General features: G+C 37.1%; 1 protein-coding gene across 1 annotated transcript in view; it reads right to left on the bottom strand.

The window, feature by feature from the left end:
• Window positions 1-18,173, bottom strand: part of LOC128638967 (sialic acid-binding Ig-like lectin 16) — a 382,221-nt gene that overhangs the window by 29,318 nt on the left and 334,730 nt on the right. Inside the window, 2 exon segments of the mRNA XM_053691109.1 lie at window positions 1,802-2,092; window positions 8,707-8,964. Of these exon segments, the coding sequence (XP_053547084.1) occupies window positions 1,802-2,092; window positions 8,707-8,964 (549 nt within the window).

The raw sequence follows: 18,173 nt of genomic DNA, 5'->3' as shown, positions 1-18,173 counted from the left end.
GGGTAGAACAGTGTAGTTAGTGCGAGTGCTTAGTGACAGGCTAGCAAGAAAGCTGTCAAAAAGCCGAAGAGCAGCGAGAATGGATGAGTGATAACTCTCACAGTCCGCTGCTCATCGCCCCGTACTTGGTGCGCGGCTTTTTGACAGCTTTTTTGATAACTTAGGCAAATTTTTGCAGGTCCGCGGCGGCGATGTGAGGCGAGCTTAGGTGGGCGTATTGGGCCGGCGAAGGCAGGAAAAGTAGACACGTTGATAACTAGGCCCCTGTGTCTTAATGAGGTAGTTGAGAATGCTTTTACTGATTACCCTGTGTCTTAAAGGGGTAGTTGAGGGTGATTTCACTGATTACCCTGTGTCTTAAAGGGGTAGTTGAAGGTGATTTTACTGATCACCTTGTGTCTTAAAGGGGCAGTTGAGGGCATTTTACTAAATACCCTGTGTTTTAAACGGGAAGGTTGGGAGATTTTATTGATTATCCTGTGTCTTAAAGGGGAAGGTGGGAGGATTTTGTTGATTACCTTGGGTCTAAAAGGGGAAGGTGGGAGAATGTTATTGCTCATAATGTTTCAGTATGTGACACACTGTTTGGGGTCTGTGCGCTGGATGTTTCAGTATGTGACACACTGTTTGGGGTCTGTGTACTGGATGTTTCAGTATGTGATACACTGTTTGGGGTCTGTGCTCTGGATGTTTCAGTATGTGACACACTATTTGAAGTCTGTGCGCTGGATGTTTCAGTATGTGACACACTGTTTGGGGTCTGTGCGCTAGATGTTTCAATATGTGACACACTATTTGGGGTCTGTGTGCTGGAGATTTCAGTATGTGACACTGTTTGAGGTCAAGTAAATGTTCTATAAAGATTAAATCTTCACTCTTTTTTCACAAGACCAAGTATGTTTTTCCAATGTAACTTTAGTTTGCTGAGATGCTGTTGCTGTAAGATGGGAAAACACCACTGTATGAAATGCAAAAATAAATAATATAATTTCCTATGGTGTAGATAGTAAATAGTAGCGCTGTAGTCATTTCCTTCAAACCCACAGTTTATGGTTCCACATTTAGCATCAGTCCACCTTCCCAAAACAACAATATTTAGAATTGCATACATATATTGTACAATAAAATTGAATAACTTAAAATCAGATTTTGTTTTTTCCAATTTGCACCATCTTGCAATTAGGGTTGCATGGCTTTCACTATTCAACCAGACAGTCCAATATTTTAGCAGGATGTCCAGTAAATTGTTCCCAAAAATACTGGACACATAAATGTCCAGTTTTTTAAAAACTGTTAGCTAAATGTGAAAGTGAGGGAAAGTCAAGGGGGTTAAATTACTACACTTTACATGTGTTACTGGCAACCAAAGAGGTAAAAATATTGATTTGTATGTTGCTCACAGCCAAGGGATACAATGACTGCCCAGTTATGAACAAATTACACGGCAGGACCATAAGTTGTGCCTAAGGTACAGTTTTTAAGGGAGGGCATTCTCTCTCTCTCTCTCTCTCTCTCTTTCCCAAGGTCAATGTGCACAAGGAGGACCCCGCCATTCATTAGGATAACCATGTGTAATCCTTCAGGAGTTAAATTCACATAATTTTCATAAGCAACTGAGTGACTCATCTGTAAAATTTACTCAGTGTACAATATTACAATAAGAGTCATAGACAAATGTGCAAAAGATTACCAAAAACATTTTTTAATTAGCAATTTTTCTTTGTGTTTCTGGTGTGATTAACCTTTGCAAGTATGGAAAGTACAGTGCCTTGTAAAACAAATTATATAAAATTATACTTACCAGGAGCGTTTAAAGTTAAATCCAAGCTGAAGTTACCAAATATATTAAACCCGATGCACTGAATAGTATAATGGATCTCATTTTTAACTTGAATTGTCAAGGTGCTGTTCCATACTCGCTCTGCCTTCAGAGTGATAATATGAAGGTCCTTGTTGCTGTAATTGTAATATTCTTTATTAATCTTCCACATTATTTGAGGTGGCGGAAATGAGTGAATAAAACAACTGCATTCAATAGAATTGTCTTTTCTTGAGCACTCAGAAACATTTGTCAGTAGGGGTTTCGGTTTATCTGCAATCACAAAAATAAAAATCATGCACTCACTTTTATGATTTGAGCTGGCTATAAAATGTAATGGGTTCATAAGACCCATGGAAATATTAATAAATCTATAATCTAGTCTCATGTCCACAGCCCAAGGATGAGGTCTAGCTTTTGTTGGCATAGAGTTGTTAGTTTTTGTTTTCAACTCATATCTACCCACAAAACCTCTTTAGTGCCTCTTTTGGCAATCTTGGCTCTTAAAAATTCCCCTCCTGATTACTAGGAGGAGGCAAAATATACCCTAAAACACAACAGTTTTTATTCCCTACCACTTCACATGATCCTTGGTCATACATATAGCAAAGAAGATGAGGGAAACAGAAAAGACAAAATAAGTGCAAAATAAGTACTGCCACCATTTAAACAACAAAAGGATGGGGCTTGTGGATTCACCATCATGACGGTGAGAGTCCATGAGGAGTCATCACGTTTTGGAATCTTTACCCAAGCAGTGAAGTACATGAGATTACAATGAAATAGGGGGGACAAACAGTAAAGGCAGGTAAGTTACTGATCAAGCACTGTGGCACACAGAACTTTCCAGACAAATGCAGCCTCAGAAGAGGCATACAAATCAAAGTGATAAAACTTCAAAAAAGTAGCTACCTTGCAAATCTGATCAGAATCCTTATAATTAAAAGCCCAAGAAGTGGCAACTGCCCTAGTAGAATGAGCATTAATGCCCTCAGGGGAAGCTTTCCACATAACCAAATATGCCATTAAATAACAGCTGTAACTTTCTAACCCTTGTAAAAAATGAACAAAAAGAGAAGAACATAATCTGAAATCTTTTGTTGCTTCCTCGTAATATTTGAGAGATCTTATAACATCCTTAGAGGCCTTAACTGCTGGAGGTAAAGAAGAAACCACCATTTTCTTATTAATTGTATCTAAAGATACTACATTAGGAAGAAAGGATTAGCTAGTGTGAAGAATAGCACTTTCCTGATGAAAAATCAGAAAAGGAGGTTTGCATGACAAAGCTGGAACCTCAGAAACCCTTCTAGCCAAAGAAATAGCTAGAAGAAAAAAAACTTTACGAGGATAACATCTGCTGGTTTATACCATGCATAGGCTCAAAAAGTGGAATTCGAACATTCAAAACCAGATTAAGATTCCAAGGAAGAAATATCTGAAAATCTGGAATTTTAGCATTTTTATGAAACAGAAATAAAAGACAAAATCTGATCCTACAGAAAACTGGCTTACAAAACCCTTATCCAGATCCTCCTGCAGGAACTCAAGAACTATAGGAATTCTGAAAGAATAGCAACACTAATGGAGGCAAGATTTAAATCAGTTTAACAATCAAGGAACCACTAGGGCACCTATAACACTTGCCAGAGCATCCTGAGACCTTGCACAAAACTGGGGAAATTTGTGATTCAATTGAGAGGCCATGAGATCTATCTCTAGAAGTTTCCAATGTCTCACAGTCTCGTTAAAAACTTTCTGCGTGAGAGACAATTCTCCTTGTTAAACAGACTGGTGACTGATAAAGTCTACCTCCAAATTGTTCACACATGGAATGTGGATGGCATAAATAATGCAATGATAATGTTCTGTAGAATTCATAACATAGGGCACTTCTTTCATTGTTAAGGAATTCCTCCATGATGATTGACATTGGCCACTGTTGTGACATTGTTTGATTGGAATCACTCTCAGGAATGAACAACCAGCTCAATACCATTGTTAGCCTGTTCTATGGCGATATATAAATTGGATCCATCTTTAATGGGGTTTTTTAAATAGTCTTCTCTATTGTCCTGTTTTCTCTTTCATAGCCATTTTCTACAATGTGTAATGGGTAATGTTTTTCACTGAAACGTTCTTTTAATAACAAACTTTGGGCCTCATAGTCAGCTATAGTGCTACAATTACGGTGAATCCTTTTGAATTGACCGTATGGCACATTGCGTTTCCACGGAAAATAATGGTGACTGTTAAAATCCAAATAACTGTTACAGTCCACCATCTTGAAATGGGTAATGATAGTCAGTTTAGGGCCCTCAAATTTAAGTTCAAGATCTAAGAATACTATGGTTTCATGGTGGATGGAACTAGTAAAAGATAGTCCCCTATCGTTTGAGTTAAGATAATTTACAAAAGTATTGTCAGATGCCAAATCTCCCCTCCAAATGAATAACATATCGTCTATGTACTGGCCATAGAACACCAGGCTCGCCCCAAAAATGCCATCATATATATACTTTTGCTCAAACGATCCCATGAACGAATTGGCATAACTTGGGGCGAACCTGGTGTCCATGGCGGTACCTTTAACTTGGAGGAAAAAATCATCCTGAAACAAAAAATAGTTATGTCTCAGGATGAATGAGATAAGTTGTAAGATAAAATCACATTGGGGACCCGGCAAATATATATCTTTCTGTAAATAATCTGATATGGCTGCTAATCCCAACTGATGTAATATGTTTGAATATAATGATTGGACATCACATGTTATCCATAAAAGATCTGGAGTGATGGTAACCTTATCTAGTTTTCCAATCAAATCACTGGAATCCCGGATGTGTGATTCCAGGCCCAGTACATGTTTCTGTAAGAAGAAGTCCACATATGAGGACACATTATCGGTGAGGCTACCGATGCCCGCAATAATGGGCCTCCCAGGGGTAAAAGTGAGATTTTTGTGCAGTTTTGGTAAGTGATAATAAAAAGCGAGGTTGGGTTCTTTTGGCAATAGAAAATCTCTTTCTTTTTTGACTATTATATTTTCTTTAAATGCATAATCTACTCCTTTAATAGACTTTAATAGACTTGTGTATAAGTCTTAAGTTGAGCGTAATAAATAACTTTCAAATTTTAAAATCCATTAATAGTTTAGGGTGCTTTAAAAAGATGATGGCTGCACTAAACAGTCTCTGGTTATTCCTTTTTACCATGGACTTGCAATACCAGATTGTGCACTAATCTTAGAGTGGTCCTGCAATATTGATAGAGCAACCTGAGCTATCAATAGTGCTCCATTTGAAAGTAAGACCATATCAGCAGACCAACATTAACAGAAGGAAGAGAAAATATAGATTTAAACAAAAGTTATATCTAGCTTCTACTATTCATTAGAAATCAATCGTTTTAATTGGTTGCTTAACCTTAGCAAGAAAATCCTCTACCTCTAATGATATTGAAACCTCTAAAGCATGAATATTCTCAAACATGAAAGCAAAGGACAGATCTGCAACAGCAGCAGGGTCCTGAGACTAAGAGAAACTATCTACATAACTAACATCTTCAGTCATAAACACCTCTACCAAAGAAGGATCACCTTCAAATATTTGCAAATAAATCAAAAGAAGGCGCCCATAGCATAGTATAGTCTAGGAAGATGGAAGCAACACACAATGGATGAAAATTCACTCACATTTGTTGAAGCACTACCAAGTGCTATATGCACAGGCCAGATATTCAGGAATAGTCTGGCTAACTCGCCTCTCATGTCAGGAACTCGATGATAAATCTCCTTCCCAAAGGCAAGCAATAAAAACTGGATCCCAAGGTATGGGTTGATGAAGTTTAGTTTAACTGCATCAGTCCCAAATCCAATAAATGTGGAAAAAATGTTTAAATATATAAACGTATTTAATCTATCAAACACATCAACAGTGACGCGTTTCACAGTATCACACTGTTTCTTCAGGCTGATATTACAACAACATATGTCTGGGCCTTTTATACACATAGGGATCCAATAAAATAAACATAAAAATCATCACCCCTCTCCCTCATATAAATCAGCGCAATACATGCGCTTAATGAAAACACTAAGGCAATGAAACCCCAAATTAGGACATTACATTTGTTTCAGTGCTCGCATAAATATACAATGTAATATATCTGATTAAAAGCTATATATATGAAACATTGTAAATACAATGTTGCCAAAAGTATTTAAATTGCCAACCCGAGATAGACAATCATTCTTTGTTGTTTTTTTAAGGTGTTTTGTTTTTTTAAAATTTTTGCAAATGTCTGTGCTTAACAGCTGAAGGCAAAACAGTTAATAATAATAACTCAATATCAGGGTGAATATACTCAAGTTTTAGAAAAAAAATGTAGGTGAACCCTCCTGGGAGCAACCTTGATAAGGCAATGATTTTAAAGATATAACATTGTGTGAGGACATAATGAACAAGTGATAAAAGATTAGGTTTTATATATATAAAGATCCAAATGGAGTAGAGGCAGTAAAGTGGAAGCAAGAAAGTTATTGAAAACATTTTTTTAATTTTATTTTTATAGTACGATCGGGTTGATTGACACCCACTGCTGGCGGCCCATTGACCGCGAGTCTGCAGGGGGCGGCATTGCACCAGCAGCTCTTGTGAGCTGCTGGTGCAATGCTGAATACGGCGATCGTATTGCTCGCCGTATTCAGCGAAGTCTGGCGGACCTGATCCGCACTGTCGGATCAGGTCCGCAAGACTTTGATAACTTGGGGCCTTAATCTCAAAAAAAACCTCAAGATTTTAAAGTTGATTCAAATTTATAGAAAAAAACAGTTATCTCCTACTTCTATGCAGGATGTCACACTTGAACTCCTTAAACAACAGATAAAACTAAAAAAAAATAAGTTAAAATAGCCACATCTGAATCTTATGCTAGAACTTAAAATGAGAACATAGACAAAACATTGATATTTAACTTATGTAATAGATGATGCACAGTGCAGACCAATCGTGTAGCAGTTGAGCAAATTAATGGGAATCTTAGAAGCTATCACTTATTTACTTTACTTACCAGGAATGTAGCAAGTTGTATGGGATCTCTCTAGATGATATTGTCAACTTATAGTCTGCATGCCACACTATAAACCAGGGTTTAATGTCTAATAATTATCAATAAAATAAAAACAAACTTCTACTTTATGTCACCAGATTAGGCAGAAAAAAACAATAGCTGAACTATTTTAATTACAGGGATTTTATTAAGCAAACACATCACAATGCACATTGTCCCCCAGCTAAGACTAATTAAGATATTTTTCCACTGACAAGTAATGCTAAACACATAGTTTTGGGTTTATTCACAACAGCTCATGCCATTTATATAGACAGACCAGAAATAGAATAACTAATGACATAGCACAACACTATGACAAAAACACAATAGCTTAAACCAGTCAGTTAGTCCAGAGTAAAGCCTAGAACAAGATTACAAATTAAAAAGTAAGAGCAATAAACCTTTTGAGAGCAAAAAGTAGAGATATGTAGTCCAAACACAACGGCAGAAGATCAGCCGACAACTTGTTTCCTCAATGATGTATCCAGGAGGTGTTCTCAATGCAAGGAGCCTCCCTGGATCCCACATAGAGGACACCCAAATTGTAACATTTACCAACCATTATTGAAGGCATTGCCCAGATAAGGAAGGGTCTTATTTACTTGTATAATTGTAAAAAGGTAAGTAGGGCTGATTGGGGCTCAGCTGGGAATTTTTGTTGATAATAGTCCAACACCAAAAAGATGTGATCACAATTTGCCATAAATAAGTTGCCTGCTTATCACTGAGTGCCCCGCTTTTTCATGACTGATAGGTCTCCCCCATTCTATAAGGAGCAAGATCAAGCAAATTTGTATGGGTCACCAGCACTGTCATACAATCAATGTCATGCAACCTTTGAATTGCATTTGAAGCTGTAACTGTGTATATGGAATACTGTCATACATGGTACTTGGAAATAGATTTACACTGCTTTAGAAGTCTACATAGACTTCATCAGTTGCCAAGAACTCAACCATAACAATGAGTAAAGATTTTCTAAAATAAAAGTATTCTGAAGAGCTGTTGCAGTAACCTGAATGGAGGGGTATTTTTGTAAGTCCGGGGAGTCGGAGTTTCTCTGAAACTATATAAGGGAACTTGTTAAAAATCTGGACGATTTTTTATGGAAACGATTTTTTGGATACCTGTGGCCTAAGAATAATCGTTTACCCTTTTTTTTTCCTTTGCCAAGAAACAAGCTTGCTATAATAGAGTTTAACACATGGGATATTTTACATTTTTAGGTTATCCATCCTTATCTTATGCCTGTGTGAAAGTTTTTTTAAGCGTGACTATGGGGCCTATTTATCAAATGTCTGTCGGACCTGATCCAACAGTGTGGATCAGGTCCGACAGACATCGCTGAATGCGGAGAGCAATACGCTCTGGCGAGTCTGAAAACACGCCAGAAACACAGGCCTTCAAGCTCCGTTTGGAGTTTGATAGATAGGCCCCTATACGTGCATCAGCTGTATATATGATATTGTTCTTGTGAAATATTTTTTTAATAACATATTACTATATAGAGTATTTTTGCCATATCTCATCTAGCTTTAAGGAGCTCTAAATATCTAGACTGGGGGGGTCTGCTTTGTATTTGGTGATATTTTATATAAATAAGCTGACTAATAAGTCCAGCCACCACATTTAAATTGTTTCCACACAGCATTCTAATGGCAACTGAAACATTTGACTTCATAACAATAAAAATTGCATCAGAAATCACAATATTAAATAGCATTTATCACATATGGATTCATTAATTGGTTTTCCTGGAAGTGTTTTGTACTCACATGCCATAATTATTGTGATGGAGCTGCATGCATTACCATGTTCATTGTTGGCGTTACATGTGTATGTCCCCTCATCACTCTCTGAGACACTGATAATATTCAGAAATCCATCTTGTCCATTTGGTAAATTGGTTGTCACATTGTGGCTAGATTTCATCCACATAAATGTCGCTACTGGATTACTTTTGGCAGAACACAATAAGGATAACGGGGATCCCTCTAAGACAATTGTATAATTTTCTTTTGAAGTGTTCTCTCCTAAAAAAAAAAAAAAAAAAGGTCAAAATTAATATTACAACTATGCAACACCACCATTATTTTTAGCAAAAAATAAAATTGGATGGGTTCCAATGTCTGAAAATATATTTTAATGACAGCTGGGAGAGCTTTAAATAGAGTAAATAAAATAAAAGATTGAAACAAGAATTTAAAAACAACACATAAAGGGCTTGATCACAATCCTTTAGAAAAAATATCTAATCATTTTCATTTTGTACATAAAATTATGGAGATTTTTCTAGGTAAATCTTTAGTTACATTTTCTGAAGGATTGTGATTGATCTTACTATGTTTCATTATTGAAAGTATAACATTATTGCAATATACAGTACGTTCATTATTTATTTTTCTCCTTTTTGCTATAAAAAACATCAAAAATGTGTGGTTGGTTCACTTTCTCCAGGGGAATCTTCTGTTAAAGGGACACAAAACCCCAAATTTTCCTTTCATGATTCAGATAGAGCATACAATTTTAAACAACTTTTCTTCTATTATATAATTGCTTCATTCTCTTGGTATCCTTTTTTGAAGAAGCAGCAATGCACTACTGGTAACCATCTGAACACATTGGTCAGTCAATTACAAGAGGCATGTATATGCAGCAACTAATCAGCAGCTCTCGAGTCTACCTAGGTTTCCTTTTCAACAAAGTTGAAAAAAGGTTTCCATTTCAAAATATCAAGAGAAAAAAAACAAATGAGATAAATATTAGCATTAGAAAGTTGTTTAAAATCACATGCTCTATCTTAGTCAAGAAAGAAAAAAAAAATGGGGTCCATGTCCCTTTAAGTTTTCTATGAATTAGTGTTTTCCTCCCCCTAGTGTCTCTAGTAATTTTGGTCTATTAAGGTGAATTAACAGTTTTGCATTAATGATAAATGTAAAAGTATTCTTTGCAATAACAGTAAACTAGGTAGTTAATGTGTAATTAGTGTGTATGTATATATATATATATATATATATATATATATATATATATATAAATAAATATATATCTAAGTTATAACACAAGCACTCACTGGACTTGATACAGGTGAAATAAAAAGTGTTTTATTCCATACTAGTTGAAAAGCGTGCCCAGAGGGCAGTCTATGTTGAAAAAATACAAACCCTCAAGCTAAATTTACACAAAATAAAAAAGTAAAATGACAGAAAAAAATATACAAAGCTATTAAAAATAAAAAATGTAAACCTAAACTAATACCCCTATAAAAATAAAAAATCCTCCCAAAATAAAAACACCCCCTAATCTAATAGTAAACTACCAATAGCCCTTAAAATGGCATTGCCCTAAGTTAAACAGCTCTTTTACCTCTAAAAAATACTAAGTCCCCCCTAACAGTAAAAAAAAACCCACCCACCAAACCACCCAAAATAAAAACCTAACACTAAAAAAACAAAACTACCCATTGCTCCTAGAGGGGCATTTGTATGGGCATTGCCCTTAAAGGGGCATTCAGCTCTTTTACTGCCCTTAAAATGTCAATCAGGTCTTTTTCTAGCCCAAAAAAACCCTAATCTAAAAAAATCCCACCCCAAAAATTAAAATAAAAAAGCCTAAACATAAGCTCCAAATAGGTATTCACTGTTCATGAAGTCCGGCGGAGAAGGTCTTCTTCCAGATGGATCCATCATCTTGGGAGATGCGGAGCTGTGTTCCTAATGCCTGGATCCTCAGCGGCCGTCCTTGGCGCCGGGGGCATTGCTCACCGGCATGGAGGCTCCTCTTCATCTGATATCCGTCGTAAACTGAAGATTGAATGCAAGGTACCACAATCAATTTGGGGTACCTTGCATTCCTATTGGCTGAAATTTTGAAATCAGCCAATAGGATTAGAGCTACTGAAGTTCTATTGACTGTTCAAATCAGCCAATAAGATTTCAGCAGCTCTCATCCTATTGGTTGATTTTAAAAATTTCAGGCAATAGGAATGCAAGGTACCCCAATAAATATGGGGTACCTTGCATTCAATCTTCAGGAACGCTGCCGAGGATTGCCACATCTGGGAACACCACTCTGCACTTCCGCTCCACGCCGCCTTCGCTGTGGATAAAGATAGAAGATGATGGACCCCCCCTGGAAGAAGATCTTTTCTACCGGACTTCAGGAAACGTGAGTACCTATTTGGGGCTTTAGTGTTAGGCTTTTTTTTTTTTTTTTTTTTTTAGATTTGGGTTTTTTGGGCAATTGAAAAAGAGCTAAATGCCCCTTTTAGTGGCAATGGGTAGTTTAAGTTTTTTTATTTTGGGGGGTTTACTGTTAGAGGGGGGACTTAGTATTGTTTTAAGGAAAAGAGCTGTTTAACTTAGGGCAATGCCTTACAAAACATCCTTTTAAAAGCTATTGGTAGTTTATTCTTAGATTAGGCAGTGTTTTTATTTTGGGGGGATTTTTTATTTTCATAGGGATTAGGTTTATTTTTTTATTTTGGATAATGTGATTTATTATTTTCTGTAATGTTAGCCTTTTTATTTTGTGTAATTTTAGATTAATTTAATTTATTTTAATTGTAGTATTTTATTATTTTATGTAATTAAGGGGGTGTTAGGTTAGGGGGCTTAGTCATTAAATTAGGTTAGGGGGCTTAGTCATTAAATTAGTTATTTGCATTGTGAGGGTTGGCGGTTTAGGAGTTAATAGGTAAATTAGGTTTAATGCATTGTGGGGGGTTGGCACATTAGGGGTTAATATGTTAATTTTGTTTATTGCTTTGGTGATGGATGGCGGTTTAGGGGTTAATAAATTAATGATTTCATTTGAGATGTGGGGGAATGGCGGATTAGGGGTTAATAGATGTATTAGGTAGTTTGTGATGTTTGAGTTGGCGGATTTAGGGGTTAATAATTTTATTATGTAGTTTTTTGTTTTTTTCTTAATACTTCGTGCAGGAGGTTATTTTTTTTTTTCTTAATACTTCGTACGGGTGGTTAGGTTTTTTTATTTTGTTAATACTTATTGCGGGCTGGCAGATTTTTTTGTAATGCTCCGTTTGCCTTCGCTGCATCCAATTCTTTTGGCTGTGCACGCAGCCAACATTCTTTTGGCTGCCTCGTGCAGCCAACATTTCGCATTAAAAACGCGATTATAGTATAGATAAACAAGTGACGTTTCAGGGTGTTCACCATTCATCATTGGTCTGATGAAGGGGTGAACACCTCCAAATGTCACTTGTTTATATGGAATAAAACACTTTTTATTTCACCTGTATCAAGTCCAGTGAGTGCTTGTAATATAACTTGGATATTTGAACTTTCTATAGCACTCTGGCAGAATTGAAATTTACTGTTCGTGGGAGTGCACTTATTTCATTCATATATATATATATATATATACACATATACAGGTGGCCCTCAGTTTTCGCCGGTTCAATTTGCGCCATTTCAGAATAACAACCTTTTTTTCAGTCATGTGACTGCTATTGAAAAGCTTTGGAAAGCAAAGTGCACTAATTAAAATAGCCAGTAGGTGGAGCTGTCCGCTTGTTTTGCAGCTATCGGCTAGATTACAAGTTTTGTCGGTAAAGCCGTGCGTTGCTAACGCTCCTTTTTTTTTCCAGCACTTACTTTAAACAACGCTGGTATTACAAGTTTTCTGAATGGCTGTGTTAGCCTCAGAAAAGTGAGCGTTGATCAAATTTAGCGCCACTTCTCCCTGTAATACCAGTGTTGCTTACGGTAGCGGTAAACTGGCTAAAACGTGCTCGTGTACGATCTCCCCATAGGAAACAATGGGGCTGAGACGGCTGAAAAAAAAAAAACTAACACCTGCAAAAAAGCAGAGTTCAGCTCCTAACGCAGCCCCATTGTTTCCTATGAGAAAATACTTTCTAAGTCTACACCTAACACCCTAACATGAACCCCGAGTCTAAACACCCCTAACCTTACATTTATTAATGCCGCCCTCGACATCGCCGACACCTGCTTTATATTATTAACCCCTAATCTGCTGCTGCGGAAACCGCCGCCACCTACATTATACTTATGAACCCCTAATCTGCTTCCCCCAACATCGCCGACACCTACATTATATTTATTAACCCCTAATCTGCCGCCCCCAATGTCGCCGCCACCTACCTACAATTATTAACCCCTAATCTGCCGACCGGACATTGTCGCTACTATATTAAATGTATTAACCCCTAAACCTAAGTCTAACCCTAACACCCCCCTAACTTAAATCTATTTTTAATAAATATAAATAAAATAACTATAATTAAATAAATTATTCCTATTTAAAACTAAATACTTACCTATAAAATAAACCATAAGATAGCTACAATATAACTAATAATTACATTGTAGCTATTTTAGGATTTATATTTATTTTACAGGCTTGCCCCAAAGTAATCAGCTCTTTTACCAGCCCTTAAAAGGGCTTTTTTTCAGGGCATTGCCCCAAAGTAATCAGCTCTTTTACCTGTAAAAAAAAGAAATACAATACCCCCCCCAACATTACAACCCACCACCCACACACCCCTACTCTAAAACCTGATCCCCCCTTAAAAAAACCTAACACTACCCCATTGAAGATCACCTTACCTTGAGCCGTTTTCACCCAGTCGGGCACCACTGGTCATCCGATGGGGCAAAAGAGGACATCCGGACCGGCAGAAGTCTTCATCCTATCCGGGCAGAAGAGGACATCCGGACCGGCAGACATCTTCATCCAAGCGGCATCTTCTATCTTCATCCATCCGACGAGGAACGGATCCATCTTGAAGACCTCCGTGCGGAACATCCTTCTAGACCGACGGACTAATGACGAATGAATATTCCTTTAAATGACGTCATCCAAGATGGCGTCCCTCGAATTCCGATTGTCTGATAGGATTCTATCAGCCAATCGGAATTAAGGTAGGAAAAATCCGTTGATTTAATCATCCAATCGGATTAAAGTTCAATCCGATTGGCTGATTGGATCAGCCAATAGAATTGACCTCGCATTCTATTGGCTGACTTAATTAACATATTTAACTTAACATATTAACCCTTAATCTCCCAACCCCCAACAACGCATTAAACCTAATTTAGCTATTAACTCCTAAACCGCCAACCCCCACAACGCAAATAACTAATTTAATGACTAAGCCCCCTAACCTAACGCCCCCTAAATTAACCCCTTAATTTCATAAAATAATAAAATACTACTTTACAATTAAAATAAAAAATCCTAACAGTACTTTTAAAAAAACAAAAAGCTAAGATTACATTAAATTAATCTAAAATTACACAAAATAAAAAAAATTACAGAAAATAATAAACCACATTATCCCCCCAAAAAAACCTAATCCCTATCGCCTAGATTTTGAGTTCTGCGGTAGCCGTCAAAAGCAGCGTTAAGGGCTCTTAACGCTGCTTTTGGCCGCCCGCTGGTATTTAGAGTCAGGCAGGAAAGGGTCTAACGCTCACTTTCAAGCCGCGACTTTTCCATACCGCAGATCCCCTTACGCCAATTGCGTATCCTATCTTTGCAATGGGATCTTCCTAACGCCGGTATTTAGAGTCTTGGCTGAAGTGAGCATTAGACCCTCTACCGACAAGACTCCAGCCGCAGAAAAAAGTCAGTAGTTAAGAGCTTTCTGGGCTAACGCAGGTTTATAAAGCTCTTAACTACTGTGCTCTAAAGTACACTAACACCCATAAATTACCTATGTACCCCTTTTTTTTAAAATATTTATTTATTTGTGGCTACCAGAGTATAAAACAAAGCAAGGAAAGTTCTTCCATATCAATATAGAACTACACCACACAGGATGTAAACAAATATACCACAAATACACGCGTGGTGTAAACAAATAAACAGCGTAAAACAAAAAATATGATTAGATTACATCATTCTCAATATATATTAAAAACAAATTATAATGTAACGATCAACTCTTTTAACTCTGGAAGCACTTTTTATCATCGGCTAGGAAACAAAAAACACACTCAGACGAGACAAGACAAGACAAGTCAAGACAGAACAGAACAAAACAAAACAAAACGAACACAAAACAAGACCAAACAAAACAGAACAAGACAAAACAAAACAAAATAAAACAAAATAGAACAAAACAAAAAAAAAAAAAAAAACGATAAAGAATAACACAAAATAAAACAAAACAGAGCAAAAAAAAACCAGGACGAAAGAAAAAAATAAATAAAAAAAAAATATATAATTCTCTCCTATGTTCCCCTAAACCGAGGTCCCCCCACATCGCCGCCACTATAATAATTTTTTTAACCCCTAATCTGCCGACCGCACACCGCTGCAACCTACATTATCTCTATGAACCCCTAATCTGCTGGCCCTAACATCGCCGACTCCTACATAATATGTATTAACGCCTAATCTGCCCCCCCCCCAACGTCGCCGCTACCTACCTACACTTATTAACCCCTAATCTGCCGACCGGACCTCGCCGCTACTCTAATAAATGTATTAACCCCTAAACTGCTGCACTCCTGCCTCGCAAACCCTAGAATAAATTGTATTAACCCCTAATCTGCCCTCCCTAACATCGCCGCCAAATAACTTCAAGTATTAACCCCTAATCTAAAGACCGGACCTCGCCACTACTATAATAAATGTATTAACCCCTAAAGCTAAGTCTAACCCTAACCCTAACACCCCCCCTAAATTAAATATAATTTTAATCTAACAAAATAAATTAACTCTTATTAACGAAAGTATTCCTATTTAAAGCTAAATACTTACCTGTAAAATAAACCCTAATATAGCTACAATATAACGAATAATTATATTGTATCTATTTTAGGGTTTATATTTATTTTACAGACAACTTTGTATTTATTTTAACTAGGTACAATAGCTATTAAATAGTTAATAACTATTTAATAGCTACCTAGTTAAAATAATTACCAAATTACCTGTAAAATAAATCCTAACCTAAGTTACAATTAAACCCTACACTATCAATAAATAAATTAAATTAATTAACTACAAGTACCTACAATTACCTACAATTAAATAAACTAAACTAAATTACCAAAAAAAACCAAACACTAAATTACAAAAAATAAAACAAAATTACACAAATTTTAAGATAATTACAACTACTCTAAGCCCCCTAATAAAATAAAAAAGCCCCCCAAAATAAAAAAAATTCCCTACCCTAATCTAAATTACAAAAGTTAACAGCTCTATTACCAGCCCTTAAAAGGGCTTTTTGCGGGACATGTCCCAAAGAAATCAGCTCTTTTGCCTGTAAAAAAAACACACAATACCACCCCCCAACATTACAACCCACCACCCACATACCCCTACTCTAACCCAAACCCCCCTTAAATAAACCTAACACTACCCCCCTGAAGATCTCCCTACCTTGAGTCGTGTTCACCCAGCTGGACACCGATGGACCAAAAGAGGACATCTGAACCGGCAGACATCTTCATCCAAGCGGCATCTTCTATCTTCATCCATCCGACGAGGAGCGGCTCCATCTTCAAGACCTCCGGCGCGGAACATCCTCTTCCTTCGGACGACTACCGGCGAATGAAGGTTCCTTTAAGTGACGTCATCCAAGATGGCGTCCCTCGAATTCCGGAACAGCCAATAGAATGTGAGCTCAATCTGATTGGCTGATTGGATCAGCCAATCCGATTGAAATTGAATCTGATTGGCTGATTCAATCAGCCAATCAGATTTTCTTACCTTAATTCTGATTGGCTGATAGAATCCTATCAGCTAATAGGAATTCGAGGGACGCCATCTTGGATGACGTCACTTAAAGGAACCTTCATTCGTCGGTATTCGTCGGAAGGAAGAGGATGTTCCGCGCCGGAGGTCTTGAAGATGGAGCCGCTCCTCGTCGGATGGATGAAGATACAAGATGCCGCTTGGATAAAGATGTCTGCCGGTCCGGGTGTCCTCTTCTGCCCGGATAGGATGAAGACTTCTGCCGCTCCGGATGTGCTCTTTTGGTCCATCGGTGCCCGGCTGGGTGAACACGACTCAAGGTAGGGAGATCTTCAGGGGGGTTTGGGTTAGAGTAGGGGTATGTGGGTGGTGGGTTGTAATGTGTTTTTTTTTTTTACAGGCAAAAGAGCTGATTTCTTTGAGGCATGCACCGCAAAAAGCCTTTTTAAGGACTGGTAATAGAGCTGTTAACTTTTGTAATTTAGATTAGGGTAGGGAAATTTTTTAATTTTGGGGGGCTTTGTTATTTTATTGGGGGCTTAGAGTAGGTGTAATTAGCTTAAAATTCGTGTAATCTTTTTTATTTTTTGTAATTTAGTGTTTGTTTTTTTGGTAATTTAGTTCAGTTTATTTAATTGTAGGTAATTGTAGGTACTTGTAGTTAATTAATTTAATTTATTTATTGATAGTGTAGTGTTAGGTTTAATTGTAACTTAGGTTAGGATTTATTTTACAGGTAATTTGGTAATTATTTTAACTAGGTAGCTATTAAATATTTATTAACTATTTAATAGCTATTGTACCTAGTTAAAATAAATACAAAGTTGCCTGTAAAATAAATATAAACCCTAAAATAGATACAATATAATTATTCGTTATATTGTAGCTATATTAGGGTTTATTTTACAGGTAAGTATTTAGCTTTAAATAGGAATACTTTAGTTAATAAGAGTTAATTTATTTTGCTAGATTAAAATTATATTTAATTTAGGGGGGTGTTAGGGTTAGACTTAGCTTTAGGGGTTAATACATTTATTATAGTAGCTGCGAGGTCCGGTCTTTAGATTAGGGGTTAATACTTGAAGTTAGGTGGCGGCGATGTTAGGGAGGGCATATTGGGGGTTAATACAATTTATTATAGGGTTTGCGAGGTGGGAGTGCGGCGGTTTAGGGGTTAATACATTTATTAGAGTAGCTGCGAGGTCCGGTCTGTTCCGATCAGCCAATAGAATGCGAGCTCAATCTGATTGGCTGATTGGATCAGCCAATCGGATTGAACTTGAATCTGATTGGCTGATTCAATCAGCCAATCAGATTTTTCCTACCTTAATTCCGATTGGCTGATAGACTCCTATCAGCCAATCGGAAATTGAAGGGACGCCATCTTGGATGACGTCCCTTAAAGGAGCCTTCATTTGTCGGTAGTCCGTCGGTAAAGAAGGATGTTCCGCGTCGGCGGGATGAAGATTGAAGACCCCGCTTGGAAGATGACATCGCCCGGATAGAAGACTTCTTCAGCGCCTCTTGGAAGATGACATCGCCCGGA

This window comes from Bombina bombina, chromosome 8 (genome assembly GCF_027579735.1).
Source record: "Bombina bombina isolate aBomBom1 chromosome 8, aBomBom1.pri, whole genome shotgun sequence".
In the NCBI taxonomy this organism is placed as follows: Eukaryota; Metazoa; Chordata; class Amphibia; order Anura; family Bombinatoridae; genus Bombina; species Bombina bombina.
This window is presented reverse-complemented; position numbering and strand designations above follow the sequence as displayed.